This window comes from Quercus robur, chromosome 5, assembly GCF_932294415.1.
Source record: "Quercus robur chromosome 5, dhQueRobu3.1, whole genome shotgun sequence".
NCBI classification, from domain to species: domain Eukaryota; kingdom Viridiplantae; phylum Streptophyta; class Magnoliopsida; order Fagales; family Fagaceae; genus Quercus; species Quercus robur.
Genome location: NC_065538.1, coordinates 5159017 through 5186469, shown reverse-complemented (window position 1 = coordinate 5186469; position 27453 = coordinate 5159017). Strand labels below are relative to the sequence as shown.

The window sequence follows — 27453 nt, the reverse complement described above, 5'->3', positions numbered from 1 at the left end:
TTAAATTTTTGTGCCATGTGAGTTAATTTAGTGTAAAAATTATATTTCAATTAAAGTTTAATTTTGCATAACTTGTCCCATTTAATCTAAAAAATTTTAATTTCTATGCAAAATGAGTTTTTTTTTTTTTTTTTTTTGGGTCAACTGTGCAAAGTGAGTTAGTCGAGTGTTAAGTACGAGGAGACTAATATAAATAAACCTAGGTTATATATATATATATATATATATAACCAAAGCTTAGAAAAAAATTGATTATAATTAAAATTAGATTTTGTCTTTGTTAGCTTTTCATACAAATTAAATTTTTTGGATTTTTTTTTCCTGAACTAATGAGTGTATTTTTTTTTTTTTTTTTTATAAAAAAATTTTATACTGTTTCTATTTACATATTTTGTATATGAAAATCTTGAATGTATCAAACTGTAATTGAGCTAAACGATCCATGCATCTATCCCCATTCAATTTAGGAGATACTATTGAACCAATTTTTTCTTTTATTTTATATTGTATTTAGTTGAATTTCATGGACAGTGATAGTGAATTGATACTGTATATGTAGTGGCCAAAAATGAATCTCAAAATTATATATATAACAGCAGTGTAATGAGAAACCTGGCGTAACTAATATCATTAAAATTACATGGAAAAATCATTTTAATACCTCCAAATTTCCTGGTCGAACTAATGCCTTATATATTTAATAATCTAAACTAATATCAATAGTACCATTATAATTTATCATTCTTGTGTATAAGCACTAGTTGCACTGGTTACGTACTAGTAATAATAATTATTATAACAAACAAAAAACAACAGCTAAAACCGATTAATGTTTGTATAAAAAAAATAATAACCCAAAACCACACCACATCTTATCACACCGTGAACACCCCTATTGGTTAGGTTTTATATTATGCCAAACACCTTTATTTGTTGACGATTAATCATGTAGCAGTTCAATTTTTCCAATTATTGAACCAATTGGGATTAATTAAATATTATAAAAATAATTTGGATATTATTATCTCTTTTTTAAAAAAATTGGGATTAATTAATCCAATTATTGAACCTAGAATGATTTTAAAATGCTTTAAAGTTTGAAGGAGATCATTATCCGACGAGCTAAATTGCAATTAGTTGCCTCTCAAAAAAAAAATTGCATTTAGTTAGTCACCTGTGATATTAATCACTTTTGCTGTAAAATGGAGATCATTATCAAATTAGTTGCAAATTGCCATTGCTTAGTCAAACCTGTTATATGTGTTTGTAATTAACAAGAGATCCGCACGCTACCAATATTTATAAATAAGCTGATTATAAATATTTAATCTAAAAAATCTTTGATATCACGATATTTGGGAACCACTAAACCATCTATTTCAAAACCAAATTTTTTTTTTTTTTTGAGAAACTTTTTTCTTTTTTTTTGAGAACCAACTTATAACAAGGTGTAGGATGAATTTGATCCTATCGCTATGTAGTTACATTAGTATTTTTTGGTGATCATGAAAATGTAACGTCAGATGGCGTGTAGGGATCTGGATGAGGAAGTCGCACACAAAATAACAATATCAATACTTAGCAGACTCTCTACTTATTCATGGAATGCAAAGGCAGTGTTGACACTTGCAGCTTTTGCTTTAGACTATGGTGAATTTTGGATCCTTGATCAGCTTCATCAATCAGACCTACTCGCCAAATCAATGGGGATCTTGAAGGGGGTGCCTACCATCTTAGAGAGTTTATGGCTTCTGAAACACAAGAATGCAATTGATGAACTTAGCAACTTGATCAAGGCAACATTAGATGTTGTTGAGTACATCTTTAAGCTAGAGAAACTACTTAAGAACAATGTTTTGAAGGATTTATCGTCATTGTCAACAGCCAAGGACAGTATACCAATACATGTTTACTGGGCTATCATAACTGTTGTAGTTTGCACAACTCAATTGTGTTGTCTCATCAACGATGAGTAAGTCCTAGCCCTGAAAATGTATAATATATGTTGAATTCATTTTATTAGTGTTAGATAAAATGATTAAATTCACAATTTTTCAAAATATTTTACTTTTGGGCAATCACACATTTATCATAGTATGAGGTCTTAGGTTCGAACTTTTTCTCCAACTTAATTACCTCCCTTTTTAAAAATTGCCACTTGTGTTTTTTGGCTCCACTTAAAAAGGGTAGTAGTCTCACATGTGAAATGAAAGTCTTAGATTAAGCTTTTGGAACATTAATTGGTAATTTATCAAATATAATTCAATTCTCCACCATGTCACTGTTATAATTTAGGTTTGCCATAAAGCAAATGTTCATTGGCTCATTCATAAGTCATAACCGTGGTTTCGTAATTTCAGGGACAAGTCACCTGAACTATTTCCCTTTGCTAAGAAAATCAATGTCACACTAAACTTTCTAAAATCGCATATAGAACCTATTGAGGAGCAAATACGCTATCAGAAGCTCGTGGAGGTCATGGAAAACCCTATGGAAATCATGGTGGCCTTCAAGGAGATGACTTTCAAGCCACTCATCAATGATGGTTCTACAAACACAGAGGTTAGTTCTTGTAAATACTGTTCGACTTTATTATATTACTACTCTCATTATTATCATTATATTGTAGTCAAAGATATTATATGAGGGAAAAATTGTTATTTCACTACTCAAAAGTGTGGATATCAGTTAGAAAATGCGGACACCAAATGTCCATAGTTTATGAGCGGCTGTGTACAGAGTATGGACATTGGGAAACTATGAAACAATCATGTTAGGGAAAGGCAAATACATAATGAGTAATGCAACTCGTCTTTTGAAACAAACAAGAAATGTCTATAGGATTGAGCCGGGTTGAGTTATGATTGAGAGAAATGGTGCTTGTTCAAGTCTAGCCTTGATCGAGCTCAGGATTGATTTTGGAAGACCAAGCTCACCGTAAAGATGGGGAAAGCCCAACATTTTCTAATTTTGAAAAACCATACAAAATACTATATATTTATCCCATGCAAACTTGTTTTATTTTTTTCCCTCATTTTCCACCGTATAAAGTTTTTGGTATAAAAATTTAAACAGGATATATTCCATATATATATTTTGCAAACGAATAATACTAAAATAAATGTATAGCAAGGTAATTTCAAAGTAATTGTTAACCAAGTATTAGCCCAACCCAAAATCATATTGGGCTGAAAACTACCAAAATAAAAAATAAAAAATTGACCAATCATTATGGGCAATACTCTTTCCCCATGATCCTTTGAAATTTAAGTTGGGCCTGCAAATTTGACCCATAACTGTCTCCAATGACACTTTGTTGTGTTAACTCTTACCCTTAAACATGTTACATGTTCCGAATATTCTATTTAAACTTTGCTCAATAGAATAGAGTAGTAATAGACACAATAAGAATAACTTATTAATCAACAGTATAAAAATTGGTACTAACAATTAACATAGCTAAGTCTTCATAATTGTATTGCACAAACAGATTGGCATTGAAGTGGTGAAAACAAAGAATGTCTTGTTGTGGTTTTCGGGCCTAAACATCTCAAGTGTGGATATTTCAATTCTTAAGTCAATTTACGAAGAAATAAGCAATGAGGATCAATATAAGATAGTATGGATCCCGATTGAGGAAAAGTGGACTGATGACATGCAAAAGAAGTTCGACATGTTGCAGTCTAAGATGCCAACATGGTACATAGTGCATAATTATTCATTCAAATTAGGCATCAAGTACGTTAGGGAGAAGTGGCAATTCAAAAATAAGCCTATTGTTGTGGTGATGAACTCACAAGGGATTGTGGTACATTCAGATGCACTCCGCATGATTATTGTATCACAAATGAATGCCTTCCCTTTCACTACAACGAAAGAAGAAGAACTATCCATTGGAGACGACTGGTTTGGATACTTGATATTTGACAATTTTACAACAATGACGCAATCGGTAAAGTTATTTTAACATTCCCAAATGCTTACATATACAAATTTCAAGTAATGCCATAGGCACAACATTTTTTATAACAATTGAGTAGAATTTTTTTTATTAATTCTCATTTGGCCCATCACTTAATATCATTTTATTATCTATTATTAATAACTTGCCATATTAGTTGTGAATGGTCTTGGTAAAAAGTATTGTGTCCTAGAGTTATTGATACATACACACCACACATATATACACATGTATTCATGCATGCATCTTATTTATTTATTTATTTATTTTGTTCATTCTAATAAATAAAAAAATTCCTTGAAATTTCTTGTGCAATCAGATGAAAGAGGAGAAGCACATTTTCTTCTATGGAGGCATGAATGAAAAGTGGAAAAAACGATTTAATGATAAAGCATACGTACTGCGTAAAGATCCAATCATAGTGGATGCCAAGATTTCCGTAGAGTCATTTTGCTGGGAAAAGGAAAGTGATAGCCAAACCTTTTGGAACTACCTACAGAGATTTCTCTCCACTATGATTGACAAGAGGACTGAATCAGACCCTTTGACAAAGGTAGTCCAAAAGGTTCTTTCCTACAAGACTGAGAGTGGATGGGCTCTCCTATGCAAAGGATTTAAATTAGTGAGCCACGGAAACGGGACAACAATTCTACAAGTGTTGGAGGAGTTCAACAATTGGAAGCAATTGGTGCCTGAGATTGGCTTGGTCAATAGTTTCAAGGATTACAAGATGATTCTTCCGCAAAAGGAAGAACTTTTCAATGGAGAGGACTGTATTGGTCTCCATATGATCAACCATATTCCAAAATTACTGACTTGGGTAAAGTCAATTTCAGACAAACTAAACTCGCGTTCTTCCAAGGGTGGTGAGGGATGTTAGGTTATATTATATATACACATTGCACAACGAAAATTATTAGGTACTTCTTAAATATAGCGAAATAGTACTCATGTACCATGTCGTTGTATTATCGAAATATTGAATAGTTACTTGTTACACATATACATGTAGTTGTGGGAGCACATTGAAGTAACTTCTATAATTTTATTGCATTCATTCAAAAAATTATTAAAATTTCCTTGAAATTTTTTTTTTTTCAATCAGATCCAAGAGGGAAAGTACATTTTCATCTATGGAGGCGTTGATGAAGAGTGGAGAAAACAATTTGCAAAAAGAGTAGAGGCCCTGACTAAAGATTATGTCATACAACATGTCAAGATTTCCATAGTTTTGTCTTGTGTGGAAATGGGCTGTAAAGGAAAAGATGGTCGCTTACAGAAATTTCTCTCTTCCAGGACTCACAAGAACACTGAGTGTGGATGGGTTGTGCTGTCCAAAGGGTCTAAATTAGTGGATGGTGGAAATGGAACAACGATTTTGAAGGTCTTAGAGGAGTTCAACAAGTGGAGGTGGCGAGTGCGTGAAAGCACTATGTTTGAAATTTGTTTCAAGGATTACCACAAGGAGGTTCTTCACAACGGAGAGGATTGGTTTGGATACTTTATGACTGAACACTTTCGAGAACCAAAATTCTCTACCTAGGTAAAGTTATTTTTACATATCCAAATGCATAAACATCCAAATGACACACATTACATTCATTACACATATTTATGAAGGACATATTATAAATTACGCATTTGTGGTTTGACCGAAATTTAAGTTACTTACCTGTAGTTTGAAATTTGACATTTTATCCATCTGAGGTTATCTCTTAAAAAAAAAAAAAAAAAAAAAAAGATCAAAAATATCCAATAGAATACTTGCATCATGGATTTCAAATCACAAGTAAATAACTTAAATTTCGGTCAAACCTCAAATGGATAAAATGTCAAATTTCAAATTACAGGTAGACAACTTAAAATTTCGGTCAGACCACAGATGGGTAAGTTGTAATTTGTCAATGCAGTTTGAAGCAACTTTTATTTTGTTCAAGTATGTAATATTTTTTAGTTGAAATTTCTTATTTAATCAGATCCAGGAGGGTAAGCACATTTTCATCTATGGAGGCGAAGATGAAGAGTGGATCACCCATTTTACTAAGAAAGCAGAGGCCCTGACTAAAGATCCAGTCGTACAGAAAGCCAAGATTTCTATAGAGTTGCATCACTTGACAATGAAAAGTAAAGGGAAGTATGACAATGGGATTGCTGGGCATTTTTGGTACGAATTAGAGTTATTTTCATACTACAAACCGTGCATAGTGAGACAAGAGATTGAAAAGTTGATTTCGTACAAAAATGAGAATTTTGGATGGGCTGTGTTGTGCAAAGGGTATAAATTGATGGTCAGTGGTAATGAGACAAATATTTTGAAGGTTTTGGAATTGGAGGGGTTTAAAAGATATATGTAATTTGTATTTGAGTTTGGCTTTGATAGTTTCAATGATTGACATGAAGAAATTCTTCAAGCTAATCACCTTTGTTGCCACTTTGACATCTTGGAGGATTCTAAATGATCTTAGGTTGTGTTTGGATGACAACATTTGGATTTGGATTTGGATTTGGATTTGAAATCCATTGATTTGAAATTTATTGATTTTAAAATTCCTTGTTTAGGTCTTTTTATAAACAATGAAAGATTTGGAATTCATCATTTGAAATTCCATTGTTTGGATACCTAAATTTGGATTTGAATTTGTATTTAAGAATAATAAAACATATTTTTAATTATTATTTTTTTCTTAATCCTTCTACATTTTAATTTTAATAACAATTTTAAAAAATACAAGAGGTAATAAAAAGGCTATTATTAACATATACAATTTGAACATAATCATTTGTGTTACTTTTGAGTATTATCCAACAGATTTTTTCTTCTAAAAGATCATGTCTTGACCAATGTCTTGTATGAGTTGTGTTTCGCTACATACTATAAAAAATAAGGGCATTTAGCTACTTTCACCATCACTTTTATATAATTCTAATATGTTAAGCTATTTATAGTATCATAGGATCAGCTTACTACACAACATCGTTCTCTGGCGATGTTTTGTGCATGGATATTTGGTGAGGGTGTAAAGTCTACCCTCGTGGGGTATATAAGTATTTCACGGCTTACTCCAATCATTTGTAAATGAGCTCACTTCCACTCCTAGTTCTGTGGCTTTGGGAATGATTTGGGGAGTGCTTCTTTTTCTTCGATTCCGATGATCATCGGACCGAGCTCTACAGAGCTAGCCTTGCATTTTAAAAACTTACAAGAGCTTTCCCCTACTATAGAAGACTAATATTTCTTTTTTTCTACATTTCTATTCTTTCATTGAATTGTTTTCTAGTCCGATGATCGTTAATGTCATTAACGAGACTCATGGAGCTATTAATAGGGATTGTCCTTGTTGGCCAATGGTCACACAACACATACACTATTTGCATACATGCACAGAACTTAAGTCCAATATGTGAGATAACATAAACGCATAATTTCTGTAATTTTTCCTACATAATATATTCGATTCCTCCAATTTCATTCACCAATTTACAGGGGCTGGAGGTATAATTTGGCCTAAAGTTCATTGACACAAAAAAGAAAAAAAAAATCAATTCTAGAGTCTAGACATAGACATTGTCCTCTGTTTAAGTTTTAATTTACTTCTAAACTAGCTGCCTTAATCAGCCCTTTGAGCGGCCTTACTCTTGTTTTGCGACTTTGTGAATCAAGAGAAAATTCTCACATGTAAATTTGTATCCCAATAAACAAATTTTTGAAATCATCCGCATCACGAATTGGTCACCTAGCTTTAAAATAAAGGAGTATTTCACGTAAAGTTTTACTTTAAATTAAGGAGTCAAGTTCCGGACATCTAGGCTCGTGAATGGGCTCAAATTTATTCACTTACATATAATTGAAAAGGGAGAGATGGAATTCATGTGGGGTTGATAACTACAATTTTTATATTTTATATGATTTTAAAGTTTGATAGTTTTATCGAATCTTGAGCATGTGATTTCCAGAGTTGAATATTTTGCATCATTTACTTGATAATTTTCTTTACTCATGTCATGTATGAACGTGCAATATATGTTACAGAATATAAGAATCCATCCATTTGTATAGTATATTATGAAGTCAACAATGTGAAGGATAAATGATCTCCTTTTCACCAAAATAAAAAATTGAAATAAACAATTTAAAACATACTCATATTTGTACTTAATTAATTAGGTGCACTTTTTTTCTTTTCTTTTTTGGAGAAAAAACGCTGGGTTAAGATAGCTTCACCCCAATTAATTAATTCAATTACTCAAGTTGATTAATTAGATTCAATTGCATGTAAATCATGAAGGCACTAACAAATCACAAAAAATATGAAGTGCAACGAAAAATAAATTAGACATGGTGATTTGTTGACAAATGGGAAAAACCTCGCAAGGTGAAAACTCCACCGGGTGATTTTAAAATCATCACTCCTAAGAATCCACTAATCAACAATCAAACAATTACAAGTATAAGGAATCTTACCAACTACCCTGGCCTATCTCGAAATACCAACCTACAATTGAACTTTTACTCCAATATCCAGTTGAACTTAATCTTGTAGTAGCCTTCTTTCCCTTTGATGTACAAACCTCCAATTTGTGAATAACCCTTTGTATGGATTCCAATACATGACTAACTCCAGCAACTTGAACAGATGTTGTTGGTTGCAAAGTTTTTTACTTCATCAACAATAAAGATCAAGAAGCACTTGGTTACAAAATCCTATGGCGTACAAATTTAGTAGTTTCTCACAGAGAAAATAAGTCTCTTAGTCTCTATATCCGTGTGTGACGGCTCTTAAAATAAACTTTATATATGTCTAGGGTTATGAGAAAAAGAAACTCTAAACAATTACACAAGCTTGGGTCGAATTTCATATCTGGAAATTCTGAAATTGTAATTCTCGATAGATTGAGCTGCTGTTAAGCTATCTATCAAGCTTCACATTAAGTCTTGATATAGGCATCTGTCAAGATATTTGTTGAGATTTAATGAACAGTTTTTCTTCACTTATTTCTTGGACCAATTTTCATGTCTTTAATACTTGACTTGAACAACATGTTTCTTGAAGTACTAAATCCATCTTAGATTTACCCAATTATAAATAAAGTGTATTTTGTCAAAGAATTAGCCAATTACAATAAAACATGACCCTAACATAAACCAAAAAAAAAAGTGCTTGAAAATAATATGCAAAAAAAAAAAAAAAAAAAAAAAAAAAAAAAACACAATTGATACAAAAAACTATTATGCTCAAAATACCTTGGCATTGCTTTGTGTGGGACATCGAAAAATGGGCATTAACAACGTCAAAAAAATAAATAAATAAAATTACCACACCTCTTAACTTCAATTACGCAATATTCAAGTGGGTTCCCAATTGATCAACTAGTAAAATTTCTTGTCATTGAATAAAGGATTTAGGTTCAAATTCCACTTACATGTAAAACCAATTGGTGTCTTGGCTTAATAAATTAACATGAAACAAACACCATAAGTTCAAATCTTATCATAATTATATAAAAAATAGAAAACTATTAGGTTAAGAGTTAATTAATCCCCTGACAATGTAACTTTTAAATGAGTTTGCAATCTATGCAAGCATGCTAAATCAAGTTGCAGACCATTTATTCAAGAATTTAAAGAAAATCAAGTTTGTGAAGATTGGACTATCCTTCAATTAATCAAAGCTCAATTGCCCTTTGATCAAGACTTAAGGTTAATGTGTCATTAATTGCTGAGACTGGCTATTGCCAGGAACCTTAGAGAGGAATCAACAAAGTTTATTTTCATACAACCTATGAGTACAAATAGAGAGATATTCAAGATGGTGTTGGTGTAATTATGTGATCAAGTTGGAATCACATGAGCCTAATGTTATTGCGGTCAATCAAATCTTCGAAAGTTTCTTGGAGTTGGTCGGAGGTTCTAGTCATGTAATGTGGGTAAATTATTTGTGCAACATCTATATAATTGAATAGTGTAGAGGTTTGAGGTTGTGGAAGGTTTTTATAGAAAGTCCATCTATTGAATAGAGTCAAAGATTATATGTGTATAGGGCAAAAACAATCGAAAAAGGCTTAAGAAGAAAAAATGGGCTTTGGATGTGAGCCCACTACAACTAATTTGTAGAGATGAGAATAGCAAACCAACACTTGGGCTCCCTATCTAATGGGTTGAAGTCAGAGTAAAGGGTCCAAATGGAAAGATGTACAATTTAACAAGTAAAAGGAGTGTAAATGAGTATATTGATATTTCCTCGGTTAGTCAAGGAGAATTGTTACACTTTAGATCTTACAAATTTGAGTGTTTCTCTCTCTAATCTCTACGTTCTGATCCCCGTTCACTAGGATCCTTCCTCCTTTTATAATGGTTTCCTTTTAATATTAATCATGATCCTCCACATGGAGGGTGGTCAATCTCCCTTAAATATTTGTCCCACCCCACCTTTGGAGGAAGTGCTAAGTGAACTACAGGTTGTTTTGACACTGTTCAAGTATCATTTAGGCATTAATGCAGCTGATATAGTAGTTGCAAGGTATTAAATGAGGAGGCAATGGATGCTTCTCTAGGAAGTTACCCTCCTCTCTTTACCCACACTTGCTACTGTTGCTTCCCTCAGTTCTTGCTTCCTAACCAGGGGTGGGATTCATCTTGTCCACTTTGGGGGGTCCACGTTCGAGGGACTTTCTTAGGTGATTTAGGTCCTTCTCCAAGCTCCTCTCCCGAGCCCTCTTGGGTTTACTAGCCCGTTGCCATTTAACTAGGTTGTACATTCCTCTGACATGGTCCAGCAAAGATGCTACTTTAGAATCTCACCCCCACCCCCCTCCCACAATATACTTTTTCTAGATTGTAGAATTATTATCTTATATTGGATTGCTTATTTGGGGATGCTTTCCTCGTAGTGGTTTTTCTCTTGAAAACATTTTCCTTGAGTTTTCCACTTCATCATCATATTGCATGTTATTTGTATATTGTGTTTATTACTTTGTTATTGGCAACAACCTATGTTTAATGTTTTTAATTGTTAAAACCTAATTAAACAATTGGCATTATTGGACCTTAAATAAATAATTAACTCCATATCAAATTCTTGGTCTAAAAATCCATTAAAAAAATTAATAAATACCTAAACTGATGTGGTATCGTCATACTGAAAGCATCAACAATCTTAAGAAGTATTACCAACTCATGCATAGACCATTATTAAACTTTTTTTTTAATAATATACACGTAATACTTTACTGCTTGGGCCCAAATTGCCCAGTCAAAAATTTGTAATTGGTCCAGGGAATTCAGGAAAAAAAAATAGTCATCTAGCATATGCCTGTAATTGTGCAAAGTCAGACCTTGAGTTCTTATATATGTGGTGTGAGTTATTTTATTTTTGACTCTTTGTAAAATCAAAAAAAAATTGTTAATTTTTCAGATTGTTTTTAGTCCAAATGACTATATTGTTAAGTTTTGATATTTTGCTAATTGAGACCCAAATTTAAAAAGCATTTGGTATTTTTGTTGTGTTTGGCTACAGCTACATGTCTCGTTAGTGTAGGTATTAATCCAAATAGATGCTAGTTTGGATCTTTCATAAAATTTTGTTGTTTCAAATTTGAACGCGGAAGCTGAAATCCTAGTGCTGTCTGTATTTATACAATCAAGTCAATATAGAGGTTCCTCAAAAAAAAAGGTCAATATAGAGAAATGAATCAGATCAAAACCCCAAATACAGGTTGAATTGGAGTCCCATCACATGTAGACACGAATCTTATAAAAATGCATTACTGAAGCACGACATTTTGTTGAATATGGTCCTGAAAGGTAGACAGTGTTACACCATATGACATAAACTGTCAATTATTTAGCAAGAATTTCCAGTGCACTATACTACTATTTTAGTAAGATCAGTATTACAACTTGCAAGTATCTTTCTCTTTTTATAATAATCAAGACCCTATTATGTTTGTTGCAGAAACACATGCATACTCATATTGGGTTCTGAAAGGGCTGGCTCTAATTTCCACTCCCAAGCTGTTAGTCTACCAGCGCACATTTTGAGTCACAGAAAGAAAAGAAGGACTTCAATGTTAGCTACAAGTAAGATTTACAATTCATCTGTACCTTTTTTCCATTCATTAGCCTACATTATAGTGTAAATTTTATACTAATGCAGAATATGACAAAAAAAAAAAAAACAACAACAATAACAACAACCTTCTTTTCTCCTATAATTTTATGTTCTCACAACACTCTTTTTTTTTTTTTTTTTTTTTTCTTTAGCAATTTGATTTCACAAAGAAGATGAAGGTGATGCAGCTCATCTCACCAGGCGTGAGCAAATTTTGGAACCTCTTAGAGATCCGCATTCTGGTTCTACTTAGCCTTGCCATCCAAACCATTCTCACCCTGACAGGTAGAAAGAGGAAGAATTCAGCTAGTGACATGCTCAGTATCCTTCTATGGGTCACCTACATGGTAGCAGACTGGGCTGTGACAGTCTCACTTAGTGTGCTTTCCAACCATGCACGGAGCTCTTGCGACCATTCCTTAGATTCAAACATTGTAATTACACTATTCTGGGCTCCATTTCTTCTCTTGCACCTCGGTGGCCCGGACACTATCACTGCATACTCTTTGGAAGACAATGAGTTGTGGCGAAGGCACTTACTTACACTAGTTAGCCAAGTGGTAGTAGCTGCCTATGTCTTACTTAAAGCCTGGACCAATACTCCACTAAATATTCTAGCAATTCCAGTGTTTTTATCTGGGGTTGTTAAGTGTGGACAGAGGGTATGGGATCTGTGGTCTGCAAGCAGTGAGAAGTTTAGAGAGTCTATGCTCTCTCCTCCAGACCCAGGTCCAAATTATGCCAGATACATGGAGGAATACAGCTCAAAGAAAGATGAGGGGTTCAAGGTTTCATTGGAGAAATTAATTAGATTTCCCATAGAAGTTGAAAACTCATATACGGAGCCAGTAAACAATCCTCTTGACAATTTAGAAATTTTACAGTATGCCTATGGTTTCTTTGCAACATTTAAGCTGCTGTTTGCAGATCTCATCCTCAGTTTCCACGATATCGAGAAAAGCCAATCCTTCTTCATGAAGATATCATCTCAAGATGCTTTTGAAGTGATTGAGGTTGAGCTTGGATTCATCTATGATGTGTTTTATACAAAGGCAGTTCTGGCTTATTCTTTTGTTGGTGGCTTCTTCCGCCTCTCCAGTCTCTGTTGCTTAACTCTCCGATGCGTCAATTTCATTTCAATTATTTCTGTATCCATGGTCTTCTTCTTCATCATTGAGAAACATGAGTACTGCAGAGAGAATGTGGTTATCACATATGTATTGGTAGCTGGAGCTATTATCCTTGAGCTTTATGCAGCAATATTACTGTTATGCTCAGACTGGATGATGCTATCGCTGAAGAAGCACAGCCTCTTATATCAAGCAATTTCATCACTTCCATTTACTACAAGCAAAAGGTGGTCTAACACCATGGCACAACACAACCTGATAAGCACTTGCCTTGAATATAAGCCAGCCAATTGCAGATTTCTCACCAAGGTCTTATGCATTGATGCATTATTGGAAAAGCATCGGTACAAATACTCAAAAAAAGTTCCTTCAAAATTGAAAAAAGTGATCTTTGACCAGCTTTCAAATAAATCAAGGAGTGTTTCAGATATCAAGGAATGCAAGAAATTTTGTGATGACAGGGGTTATGAGGTGCTTGAAGGTGCAATATCTTCCGTTGGAATCAGTGATGGAGATAGAGAGACCATCAAAGAAAGCGTTGACAAACTTAAGGTAGAATTTGATAAAAGCATTCTTCTCTGGCATATTGCAACAGATCTATGTTTGAGTTCTGATAAGCAAAAAGATCTGAAATCAGTTAAAACCCCACATTGTAAAGCTAGCAAGTGCTTATCCAACTACTTGTTGTATCTTCTTGTCATGTGTCCTGTCATGCTACCCAATGGGATCGGACAAATCAGGTTCCGAGACACATGCGCCGAGGCTAATGAATTTTTCAAAGAAAGAAAATCAAAATTGGGTGGAGGCAATGTTGGCAAAATGTTACATACCAAAAAACTTAATGCTTGTTCAATGTTACTCCAAGTCAATACTGAAATTCCTCCATCAAAAGTGAAAGGAGACAGAAGTAAGTCTGTACTATTTGACGCATGTAGACTAGCTAAATCTTTGCAATCTCTAGCAACTGCTAAAGAATGGGATAGTGCAAAGAAGTGGGAACTCATTTGTCATGTGTGGGTGGAAATGCTATCTTATGCTGCGAGTCATTGTCAATGGAATCATCATGCTCAGCAGCTCACCCAAGGAGGGGAGCTTCTCACTCATGTGTGGCTTCTTATGGCACATCTTGGTATTACTGAGCAGTTTCAAATTTCACTAGGGCATGAAAGGGCAAAGTTGAATGTGGAGTAAGGGAGTTGAGAAGACAAATTTGTTTCAGATTTTAATAAAAAAAAGTAGAAAAAAAATTAATTTTTGGTGTATTTTGTTTGTGGTATAAAATTTCAAATTACTATAAGGAGTCCTCTAACACGTTTTTTTCAATAAACCATGATATGAAGTCCTCTAATTGGATCCTCTTCATTTTCCTGTCCCTTTTGTTTTAGATTTGACTGAGAAAAAAATTCCAAGGCAGCAAGATTATTCCAATGTAGCACAATCCAAGTACGCTGAATTAGGCAGGGAAGGACACCAACTTGAAAGGGAAAACGGAATATATATATATATATATATATAATCTTAACCATTAACATAAGATATTATCCTATTTAGTGTCTATTTGGAAATAGTTTATTTAGTTGAAATTAAAACTTTTTACTGAAAGTACTATAAATAAAGCTAACAGATAGCTAAAATAGTACAGTGAGACTCATAAATAGTATCAAAAAGTACAATGAGACATATGAATAATAACAAAAATAAGCTCAATAGAAAAAAAATGACTTTTTAATTAGTGTCCGTTTGACATAATTAATTTTGCAAACTTATTTTACTATTCAGCATATTTTTGCTACTGTCCATGAGTCTCACTGCACTTTTTGGTACTATTCATAAGTCCTACTATACTATTTCAGCTAATGAATACCTTTATCTACAATAATTTTAGCAAAATGTTTTCAGTCTTAACAAAATAAATAGATCCCAAACAAACCCTTAGTGTCCGTTTGGCAAAGATTATTTTTGCAAATTATTTTATTATTTCACTTATTTTTGCTACTATTTATGAGTCATACTATACTATTTCAGTTAACTTTTACGTTTATCTACAGTACTAAAAAAAAATTAATTTCAGTAAAATAAACAGATCTCAAATAAATCTTTAATATACATTTTATTTTTATTTTTATATCAATGAATAACAATTAAGAGTAGGTAAACAGGTACAAACAAGTTAAGAGCGTGTACCATATATATATATATATAACTTAAATCAAATGCACAAGCACCAAAGGAGCCTCCTTCCAAACTGCTCAGTACTAACTCTCCTTTATTTTTGGACACAACTAAGTAAAATTAGCTCCATTGATCGTAAAAACAAATAAAGGAGCCTCCTTTATATTTTGTCTTTCTCTTGCTCTTATGTTATTTTAGTTGCGTTTTCCTGGTGACATACTACAAATTCAGTAAAAATTAGAACACAGATCCCAATGGTTTAGGAAAAAAAAAAAAAAAAAACACACCCCATGCAATGGTGTCAAGTTGACTTTCAAATTACAAGAGGACCTTCAAGTACATAAATGCAAATTATAACTCTGGCTGACAAATCAGCACAGTAGTTGACTTCCTGGTGGGTGTGGCTAATACAAAGCACCTCTAGCTGGCTAATTAATTTAATGGTGTTTGAACTGTTAAAGAGCTATTTATAATTGTTGGAACTGGAAAATCGGACTAATGGAAGCACATCAGCACATGCATATAAATAAAAGTAAAACCATCAATACAAGATACAAGATAGAATATTTAATGTGATTCAACTAACTTCAAAGACAATATTAACCAAAATTCACTATCAACCATAGGTTACAATAACTCTAAATCAAATCTCCCAAACATAAATATAAATCAGAGATGAGAAATATTAATAGATGAACTAAAAACATTAGTTTAAGAAATATTTTTAGAATTTTTATGGAAAAAAAAAAGCAATTGAATTTTTTTTTAATAGTTTTTTATATTCTCCAAAAAAGTAGTATCAAAATCTTCCTAATAAAGACACCTGTTAACCTAACCCATAAAATATTGCACAAACACGAATTAATCCAATCTCATTACTCTCAACACTAACAAATTTGAGACAATCCAAAAACCCAAAACACACAATAGTGCTGTCACACTAACATAATAAAAATATTTTCAAGACACAAATGTAAGTATCCTTTCACTCAAAAATAACTTCCAAACAACTCTGAGAAGAAATTCATTCATGTTCTCCTAAAAGGACTTCTAGAGGCAAAGCCATCAAAGTATCAAACCCTTTACATCCTTACCTACATATAAAGCTTCGAAACCAGTTTCTTGGTGGACAAAGAGTACAACACTACTACTTTGACAAAGAATATAATTTCCATCGGCAATAAATTAAAATATGATTTATATATTAAAAAAATATAAATAATAAAAAATAAAAATAAAAATAAAATAAATAAATAAATAAAACTAATAATGGTAACCAAGTCAAAATAGATATTTGAGGCGATTTCTGGCAATTATTTTGAACAAGATTAGAGGGTCAATTGCTTATTTTCAAACTTTTAGGGGATATCGCAATTTATAGTTTAGGGTAAATACTTATAGTGCATCCAAATAATGACTTAAAAATGTGACAAAAAAAATATATATACATTGGCCCCAAGGTGTTGTTGTAGCCACTTAACAGCAACCTGATGGATGCTGCTGGAAGGATATGTAACATTAACCAATTTTGGGGGCAGGATAAAATTAAAACGTCAATAATTAAATAAACAAATGTCACAATCTTGGAGGGACTAATTTATTGTAAATAGTCTATAGCCTTTATATTATTTATTTGCTCATTGGCTAGAAATAGAGCTCTAGCAAAATTATCATCTTAATCGTAGGCATGCATTGACCAACTTGGAGGAGTTCCACTATCTACCCTCCAATATTCTGCTGAAAATTTCTCTGCAACTCTCTACTCTCAACTAATTTTTTCTGCTAAAAGTTTCAGTCCACCACCAAAAGATTTATCAAAAGCATGTCCGCTTCTTGCAGGAACCCTGTTCTTTCAGATTCAGATAGCCATTTTTCAGCCACAATGCAACATGCAATTACAGATTTCTTACCTTGAAGAAAAGCTGTTTTGCATATCAAGAGGAAGAAAGTAATCATGGACTTCTTCCTTGGTTTTAAAATTCTCTATCAGGTCTTGCGGTTCCAGATTTCTCTTATTTTTCCTAATCTCTATCGTGTCTTTTGTATTCTACTTTCGTTTGTCATTGATGTCCTTTATTGTTCCATTTGTCATCTGTATGGGCGCATCATTTACCTTCTCCATGATTTCTTTTGTTCCCTTAAGTCATTTATGACTACTTGCTATTGTGGCCTAATCATCCTCGCCATTGTTTGCATTGTGGCCCTTTTCTTGAATTACACAATACTTCCCATGTTGGACAATGAATTCAAGTGGATTAGAAGAGAATCAAGATTATTGAAAGCTTTTGTAAAAGATGTAGTACAACTTCTGCATTTAGAGGTTCAGATTGATAGCGAACGTAGTCAACATCAACTCTGGGATTCCCATTCAAACACAGAAATTACTGAACTACAACAAAATTTTGAGACATGGAAAGAAGAAACCGATAATGTGGTTTTCGGAGCAAATATTATTGTTGAGTTCTTTCTGAAATACAGAGGGCACTTTTCCACAAGGTGTGCTTTAGTTATCAAATATAGAGAAATGAAGCGGATCAAGAGTTTGATAAACGAACGCCTTGAGCTGATGCAAATTTTTCCCAAAAACATTTATGGGTTACTGGAGAGATCAAGGTCTAAACTCAGAGGCCTGCAGGGAAAACCTATTGATGAACACAAATCTGCCAGTCCCAGACCACCAGTTTTCAGAGGAGTTGCATTAGTTTCCTCTCTTTCAGAGAAAGTAAACAACATGATCACTCAAAACCAAGATTTAATAACTGGCATGGAATCTCAAATACAGTTTGTCAATTTGCAACTGCTCCTACTGCATGCTTTCCTGAAAGATTTGGAGGAAGTTGAATCAGAAACTGCGATGGAAAAGGCTTGGATAGATGATGTTGCAGACTTTATCAATGATGTAGACCATGCCATCCATGCATTCGAACAGAGAACAGATTATGCAAATAGATTGCCTCCAGATGTCTATTCTTGGATACAAAACCTGATGCTCCGGATGGACGTTGAGTGGATCAATGCTGGCTTTTCTGGCCTTTACCAAGGAAAGGATACATACGGTTTCAAATTTATCAGAAGACGACAGCAGAGTCTCCAATCTCAGAATAACCCTGTCCCCATAGATGACACGATATCTGCTGTAAACAAGATCCAACGTCAACTCAATCAGGAACAAGATATACTTATAGACGTATATCTTGAAGTCAAGGCACTATTGAACCAGTTGAAGGACTTATGTAAACTTTTTGAAGATCCAAAAGCAGCTGAAGGTGTAAATTATTCAAGAATGGCTTGCTTAGAAAAAATGAGATGCATCTCTCTTGATGCTGAGCATTCCATAACTATATATATAAATTCAGCCAAAGGCAGGGAGAATCATCTAGACTACACAGGACATGGGTCAAAGCTCTGCATGGAAATCAAGCGAATCAAACATACTATCAATCTTCTGAATAGAAGTACCAAGGTATACAACATTGAACTAAGACAAAAGTCAAGATCAAGCATCGGCTTTGAAGAAGACACACATGAATTAGTCTCACGACTAACCAACAATGAGGACATCTCTGTTGATTCCATTGTAGGGATGCAGGGCATAGGTAAGACAACTCTCGCAAAAATTGTGTATAACCATAAAGCCATTGTCAATCATTTCCCTTTCCGTGCTTGGGTATCGGTACCTCAAGAGTCCAATGACGTCAACACACTTCTAGAAGATGTGGGAAACCAGGTCCTAAAGATTAGTGAATTAGAGGAGGAACCAGATGGAAAGGATTTCTGGATCAACAAAATGAACAAGGTCTTGAAGGAAAAAAAGTTCCTTCTTGGTCTGGACAACATCTTGACAAAGGAAGCCTGGGATACTCTAAAAGAAGCATTCCCGAAAACCACAAATGGAAGTAAAATTTTGCTGACCACACACAGCAGGACTGTAGCTTCACATGCTAATCAAGATAACACACCCTACCAACTTCGACTTCGAACCAAAGAAGAGAGCTGGCGGTTGTTTATCCAGAGGGCACAGTTTCCACCTGATAATCTGAGACCGTCACACACAGAAGCACTAGAGGAAGTTGTGGAAAGATGTGGGGGCTTACCCCAAGCCATTGAATATCTTGTGGATAAATTTTCAGGAAAAGATGTGACTGCTCTGGATTTGCGAAGGGTGCCTATCAATGATCATTTCCAAAACGGATGGTCCAAAACCTTGGAGAATGAAGATTTGAGTGAAGATTTGAAGAAATGTTTTTCTTACTTCAGACTCTTTCCTAGCAACTTTGAAATTCCTACAAGGAGACTAATTGCTTTGTGGGTTGCACAAGGGTTGGTGAAACAAAGTGATGTTGAGAAAGAAACTCTAGAAGATGTTGCAGAGAAGTATTTATCTGAATTGATTGGCCTGAACATGATTCAAGTAGTACAAAAAAAGATTAATGGGAAAGTAAAGACATGTCGCTTGCCGAATGCTTTGCTAGAGCTCTGCCTGTCCAAATGTGTGAGTTCAGATCGGCAACTTGCTGATCATTTTAACAAAAATGACGCCAGTTTTGCTCATATTCATGGTAACAACACAACATCGGCTGATCTGCAAGGTTATAAAAGGCATGTTTCCTTCCTGTCCTTTGACACACGGGAGGGAACTAAGCCTGGAGAAGACATTGAGAACTTCCTTCGCAAGGCCATTTCAAGTGGATGCTTCAAAGTTTTAAAGGTTCTTGATCTCGAGCGTGTATTCAGACCGCAACTACCCAATGCCATAAGAAACTTGATTGAACTGAAGTATCTTGGCTTAAGGTGGACATACCTCGAGATGATCCCATCATCCATAGGTAACTTGCGGAAGCTTCAAACTGTAGATGTGAAGGATACTTATCTCCACACTCTCCCTTCTTCAATATGGAAACTGAAAGAACTTCGGCACCTATATTTGAACCAGATTTATCGAAGTAAATTCGCACATCAACCAAGTTCCAATTCCTTGAAGAACTTGCAAACATTATGGGGTGTTTTCGTGGGTGAGGACAGTCATCTGAAGGATGGGCTGGAAAAGTGGACAAACCTTCGGAAATTGGGACTGGCACTTCAATTACCATCACAACAGCAAAGGGCATTGGCAAAGTGTGTAGTGAAACTGAACAACCCTGAATGTTTGAGTTTGAGATCTATTGATGAAATGAGCAAACCTCAGGTTCTATACTTGGAGTCTTTATCAGGTATGGAAAATCTCACCAGCCTCTATCTATTTGGAAAGCTAGAGATTCCATCCATCATATCTGAGTTTCTACAAAGTCTCTCAGACCTTACCTTGTCTGCCTCTGGGCTTAAGAATGACCCGATGCCAGCTTTAGATAAACTCCCCAATCTCAAATCACTCTGTTTCTACTCTGGTTCTTATGAAAGAAGAGAGATGGTCTGCTCCAGAGGGAGATTTACCAAGCTTCTAGTTCTGAAACTTTGGAAACTAGAGATGCTAGAAGAGCTGCAGGTGGAGGAAGGAGCAATGCAAAATTTGAGGGAGTTGGATATCAGGTCTTGCAAGGAGTTGAAGTTTCCCACTGGGTTAAAGCACCTAAAGAATTTACGTGAATTGAATTCATGGGGTATGCCAGAGGAATTCACAACAAGAATCGAGGAAATAAGGGGCAAATTTGGGATGTCATTGCCCATTTCCTACCATTACTGAAAAGAAATTGACTACAAGCTAGAAAGACTCCAGCTTTAATGCATGTTAGGTATGTCATTCTTTCCCTTTGGCTTGCATTTGATTTTATTTCCTTCGAAAAATATTGTAAGCTTAACGCAAGGACTTGTAGCAGATGATTGCTTCCTTTTATTATTCTCCTGGTCACTGCGAATTGATGTGGTGTTGAACGAAAACCAGAGAATTGTTTCCTGGAAGACATGGAAATTTACTATGGGGTCATGGTGAGGTACTTCTATTTGTTCAAGTTTAATTATTTGAGGTTCGGCTTCTGTAAGTGTTTCATAAGTTATAAATCATATGTTTACTGTGCAGAAAACTTTAATAGAATGGTAGGCATTGTTAGTACGAAGTGGTTGGTTGTGAGATGGGTGTCATGGGATATGGTTTGGTTTTAGGTTGTGAGTGTGATATGCGATTGTGTTTATGAGTTTGGTTTTGCAGGACTGTGAGTTGTGTTTGTAGTTCATTTAAATCTTTTAAATTTTATTATCTCGTGTGACTTGTTTTACCTTATTGTCTGTGTGAAATTGTGAATGTGCTTCCATTACTCCCAAATTCCAATATATTGGTATCAGTCAACCGAAGCTTCTGCACTATGTTTGGAAATGAGATGAAAGGGTATAGTAGGGAAGAAGAGGAGGGGAGAATTGATATCCCTTTACTAGTTAACTTCGTTTGCATGTTTTAAAATTTACCAACAACAAAAGATAATAGATACCTCTCCCCTTTCTTTTCTTGTAACCTGGGCTAACATGCTTTCTTTACATCTAAATTTTTGTTTTCAACTAGCTTAACCTTTTGGGAAGCTAAACAGACTGCTTTTACTAATTACTACAACATTTTTTTTAAGTTTTAATTAGCTTAACTAATGAAGTCACTTCTTGTCAAATAAGATACCTGGATTTGAATCCCACCTATACTACTATAAAACTCATTGGTGCCGTAGCTTAACTGTAGAGAGCAATAATCATGGAATAAACGCCATAAATTAAAATCGTATTGTATCTCTCCTAAAATATACATTTCCAGCAGAGAAATGATGCACCATATTAAGGTTTTGTTTTTTTGGTAAGTTGCTCTCACACCTAGTCATTCTTCACCATATGAACAGTTGACTGTAGGTAATTGCTACCATATTGCTGTACAAGCGTTTTGAATGTCCATGAACTCATTTGAGAAGCTGTAACAGCACAGATACGAAAACAAATGCTAACAGTAACAGAGTGCATTTGCTAATTACTGTAACATTTCCAAGAAAAAAATGATGCAGAATATTAAATTTTACCCAACTACAAAGAAAAGAACAAAACATTTCCATCGAAATAAATTACTACTCTAGTGAATCACTCAACTATTTACTCTATAATTTTCTAGTAAAAAAAAAAAAACTATTTATATGTTTCTAGATAATTATTATAAGCATATTAAATATAATATATATTAAAAAAATAAAAAATAAAAAAAAAAAACCTACTGTGTATCTTTTGTCTGTTGAGTGTTGAGTAAGTTCAGGGAATATAATATATGGAGAATGAAAACTAAATGCAATTACCAAAATTGCCCACGCCGCTGCCCCAAAGTCACGTACGCCACACCCAATCTTCAAGGCCCAGTCCATTCACAAATCCTCAAATCCATTGTAATTTTAGATGCAATTGAAGACTTAACGAAACACATGCTTTGGTGACTGAAGATTCGAAGAGTATGGTGTCGCGACTCGCGAGCTTTTTGTTTGGTTGCTGTTGCTATGCAATAATGCAAGACTGTGAGAGAAGCGGGTGAAAGAGATCGATTTTAAATGGACAAGGCATATTTGTAATTTCAAGAAAAAGTTGAGCCTGATAAATGAATACAAACGCGCGCGCGCGCACACAGAGATATATATATACTATAGACACGCGCAAGAGTATATCAGCCACTGTTTATGGAAAATTATATAAAAAGACTGATAGATTTTACCATATTTCTATTAGATTATAAATATATTTTTTCTATTAAAGTGTAAAACTTATAAAACCGTTTGATTTTGGAACTTCTATTTATCTCAATTATTCAAATTTGTTATTTCAAGTGGTAAATAGGGCCTTCTAAAAAAAAAAAAGTAGTAAATAGGGGAGAAAAAAAGGAGAAATCATCAATAAATCTCTGTGTTTCATCTACACAGTTGGAGGAATAGCAAAAACCGGTTTGTAAATGGGTATCAACCTGGCCTAACTTGAGCCAATGACTAGGGATAGGTGGGGTTTCAAGGTTGAGAACTAAGTTCGAGTTAAATCTGAAACAACTGGGCCCATACCATCTTGTAACTATCTTACTCTTGGTTTAAAAATCAATTTGATAGCCATTAAAAATAATAGACAAATAGTAAAAGCTTCACCTAGGATGATAAGGTATAAATGAATCTTATACCCTAAAAAGTTGAAGTTTATTAAAGTGAAATGCAAAATTTTATCCAAAGTTTCATGGTTTTCACTTTTTTCTCTACTCTATTATTGTTTGCAATAATAAAGATTGATGAAGGCTTTAAATTGAAAAGGTTTCAAAAGTTTATAAATTTAATTGATAAAACTAAAAACTTGTAACGAATAAATTGTTGGTCTTTTCATGTAATTTCCTCCTTTAATACAAAACTACCTTGGTAAAATATGCTCAAATGGGAGTACTCTTTGTGTCAATATCAAGCACTAACATACTAAAATAGGAAAACGGAATAAGTATAGAATGGAGAAAGAATAGATAGTTTGTTGAAGAAAGTAATTTAAAAAAAAAAAAGAAAAAAGAAAAAAGGCTAGTGGTTCATTGAGAGGCCTTTTAAGAATATAGTATTAAAGAATGAGTTTTAATTATTCAACTGCTAAAATCTCTTTGTATCTCAAAAAATAATTAGGATTTTTTTTTTTTTTGGATCGAGAAGCAAGATAATTTGGATTGAATCTCAACTATACTAAAAATAAATTTATTGGTTAATAATGCTAGTTTCAGTACAGTGATTCCCCTAACACACATTGATTTACAAACATTGCTTAACAATCACACATATTCACCATCCTCTAGTATGTATAATCTGTACGCCTCACTGACACACGCTCATCGCATACGCATACACGGATACACCAAATTCATGCAGCGTCAGAAATATGTATATAAACACATTAGCTATTCTCACCAACACAGACACACAGTCACATAATTAATCTGATAATGTTACAACCACCACATACATAGGTCCACTTCTAAACATCTGAAATTACATATACCATAAACACAAACATACCCTGTGGAGAGATCGAAACCTTGAAGTTGCTCGACCATGATGTCTGGGTCATGAAAAAAAGGTGAGATAGAGAGAAAATGGGGAAGAGTAAAAGGCTGCAAGAGGCACCGCCAGTAATGGGCCTGGTTGCCGTTCTTCTTACAAAACTCAATCAGGTCACCTAAAAGCCCAATCCAAAAATCGAATCCAACTGACACATTAGCTATAACCCAGCTTTCTACTCCAAAAAACAAAAAAAGCTACAACCTAGCTGAGCTTAAACATAGTTATAATATTCGTATCGGCTCGTACAAAAATTCATGTCTATTTTATTATAAAAACTTACCTTTTTATTTTATATGCTCAATTTTAAAGAAATACATATCAAATTATTTATTTTATACTATATTTCAATAAAATATCAATTTTCTCTATATACTTTTTTTTTTTCACACACAACAACCACTCACTCTCTTCATTCATACTTAGTATATGTAAAGAAATAATAAAATATAAAATAAAATAGTGTAAATTTACATACTTATTGTAGCATGCATATTTAGACAATTTTACCTTATTTGATATGGATAGTTCTTAGAAAAAAAATGATATGATTACTCTGAAATGTGTAAATTTGACACAATTTTTTATTATACAAACTTTGATATGATTACTCTGAAATTGCCATCACATTCTTCAAAATTTACATCTCAGCCCACTAATTTTTCCAAAATTATATTTTAATACTTAAAGTTTTCTAAAATTTCATTTTGACCCCAAAATTTTCTCGAAGTTTCATTTTGATCATAAGCTTTTCCAAAATTACATTTTAAATTCAAAAGCTTTCTAAAACTACACTTTGACCTAGAAAACTAAACAATTGCTCCAAACATTTCAAAATTTTCACCTCAATTCTTAAACTACAAAAAATTGCACAAAAGTCCATAAGTTGATAGTTCATAGACATCACCATTTTCAAACCCAAATTTTACCAAATTATACTAAATATCCTCATGATCAATAAAATTGACAAGGATCAAGTTGATACTCCACAAAAATTTGACAATTGTATTTTTTTTAATGAGAAAAAATGCTTTGGGAAATAAAACCATGTTTATCCAAAAATATCACACCTTGTCTCAAATCACCAAGACTCCATATTTGTGATGGGTAGCTTATTGATATTTTTTTCGTAATTTCACTCTTTTTTATTTTTTATTTGAGCTAGCGAGTAGTCATTTTAAAGAAAATTTTATAATGTTTTCAATGGAAATATTCAATATTCAAATCTCCTCACCTTAACTATCAATGTATCCAATAATTAATAAATAAATAAATAAAAAACAATCAATGTATAAAAAAAAAATGTAAAAAAATTCTAGATTTAAGCATACAAAATTAATGGATGGATCTAAATTTCAAATGAGACAAAATCTTAGGTTTATTCAAACAACATTTTTCCTAGGTCTATGCTTCGATTCTTATTGTTTCATTATTTAATCTTTTGTTTAACTTAATAATTAATTGTTACAATACTAGATAATTGAGTAGGTAATGACTTGACGTCAATTCAATCCTGACTCCCTGTAAACCTTCCCTTGACGTCAATTCAAGAGGCGTTATCTAGTCCATCTTTTACCTGTAATACAAGTGTGCCGTATAATAAAGAGATTATCTAGAGCACCCGTTGCACGTCATGGATGCCCACACAACAGAGAGTTTAGGGATGTAAATTCCACTTGCGTTACGACACCGGTTGCATGCAGTAAGTGCATTCAATAAAACCATCTCAATAATATGTATATATATATATATATATATATATTTATATAGGTGGTTACCTGACGGTAGAAGTCCTCTCAAAGTAGTTTCGGTGATCTTACGCTATAAAATTCGGGTTTAAATGGACCAGGACAATTATACCCGGCTGTATGAGCCATTTTTTACCAAGCAAAAGATTATATATGTATTCTAATAGGGTAATTCATTTGTTTAAAAATAATAATAATAAAAAAAAAAAAGATCTTTATGAGATGGTTTTATATATGAAACATCTCACACAATATATGTAGTTCTTCGTGAGCAATTCATAATATATTATGAGAGAATAATCTCAAACAGTGGTCTCATGAAATATCATCTTATTGGAAGAAACCAATATTATACAACTGGTGTATTAAATAATTCTAAAATCCACCCAATTTCTCTTTAATCATTAAAACACTAGCTCAACTAGATAGTGCACTAGGGTTATGTAAACTTGGACTATCTAACGATTTTAATGAAACAATTCAAATGATAGCGTCTTCTATCTTGATTTTTTTTTTTTTTTTTTTTTTTTTTTTTTTTTTTTTTTTTGTCTTGATTTTTAACGACAAATTATTTCGACAACTTTCATCCAGTCTTCAGTTACAAAATAATTTTACATCTCAATAAATTTTTTTTTTTTATATATATTTTAATTAATTAAAGTTTGAGGTTGAGTTCTTACTTTCTACCCGATAAACCCTTCTTCTAAATAAACCTCCTACCTTTCTCACTATTTGACAAACTATGGGAAGGGGCAACAATGAAGGAACGAGGTTTCTCAACGGCTGAATCCAAACAATGTAAATTGGGGTCATTGAAGGCGAGAGTAGCAGTGGCATTAAGTTTTTTTCCTCCTCACTATATTATGGTATAAATTCCTCCAAGGTTCGTTCAGGTTCCGCAAGTGTTTCGTAAAAAGTTTCTCTCTGACAAGAAAAGTTTTGGAAACACCGAAACTTCTCTTTCACGGTAGAATTCGTTGTCCCTTCAAGTAAGGCTGTCGGTCCCTGGATAAACACTGTTTATTGTAGGGTTTAGTGGGGTTTTTTCTTTGGGGTTTGGGAAACACATGTGTCTTCAACCAATGGAAGGGATAATGAAACACTGGAGTAACCTGTCCTTGAATGAAAGAGAGGATGGTACTCTTAACTTGTCTAGAGAAAGATCATCTGGAGAAATAATTCTGGTAGCTAAGTTTTTCACCAAACGAGCACTAAGTACTGAAGCAGTCATCCGGACCTTTAACCCATTATGGCGCTCAAAAAATGGCTTTCAGGTTCGGACAGCAGGAAATCACATTCTCCTTTTCACTTTTGATA

The 27453-nt window shown here is 33.6% G+C and overlaps 3 protein-coding genes across 3 annotated transcripts; all 3 read left to right on the top strand.

Annotated features, from left to right (window-relative positions):
- Positions 1–1376: 1376 nt before the first annotated feature.
- LOC126724904 (protein SIEVE ELEMENT OCCLUSION B-like) lies at positions 1377–6489 on the top strand. The gene is made up of 6 exons (XM_050429332.1): positions 1377–1972; positions 2361–2562; positions 3491–3952; positions 4281–4781; positions 5067–5504; positions 5938–6489. The coding sequence occupies exons 1-5, from the start codon at positions 1524–1526 to the stop codon at positions 5502–5504; spliced, it is 2052 nt and encodes a 683-aa protein (XP_050285289.1). The 5' UTR covers positions 1377–1523; the 3' UTR covers positions 5938–6489.
- A 5753-nt stretch (positions 6490–12242) lies between these two features.
- Positions 12243–14390, top strand: LOC126727703 (uncharacterized). Its single transcript, XM_050433627.1, has one exon. It carries the CDS (start codon positions 12243–12245, stop codon positions 14388–14390), a length of 2148 nt encoding a protein of 715 aa, XP_050289584.1.
- Positions 14391–17520: 3130 nt separating this feature from the next.
- LOC126727702 (putative inactive disease susceptibility protein LOV1) lies at positions 17521–21051 on the top strand. Its single transcript, XM_050433626.1, has one exon. It carries the CDS (start codon positions 17521–17523, stop codon positions 21049–21051), a length of 3531 nt encoding a protein of 1176 aa, XP_050289583.1.
- The last annotated feature ends 6402 nt before the right edge of the window (positions 21052–27453 follow it).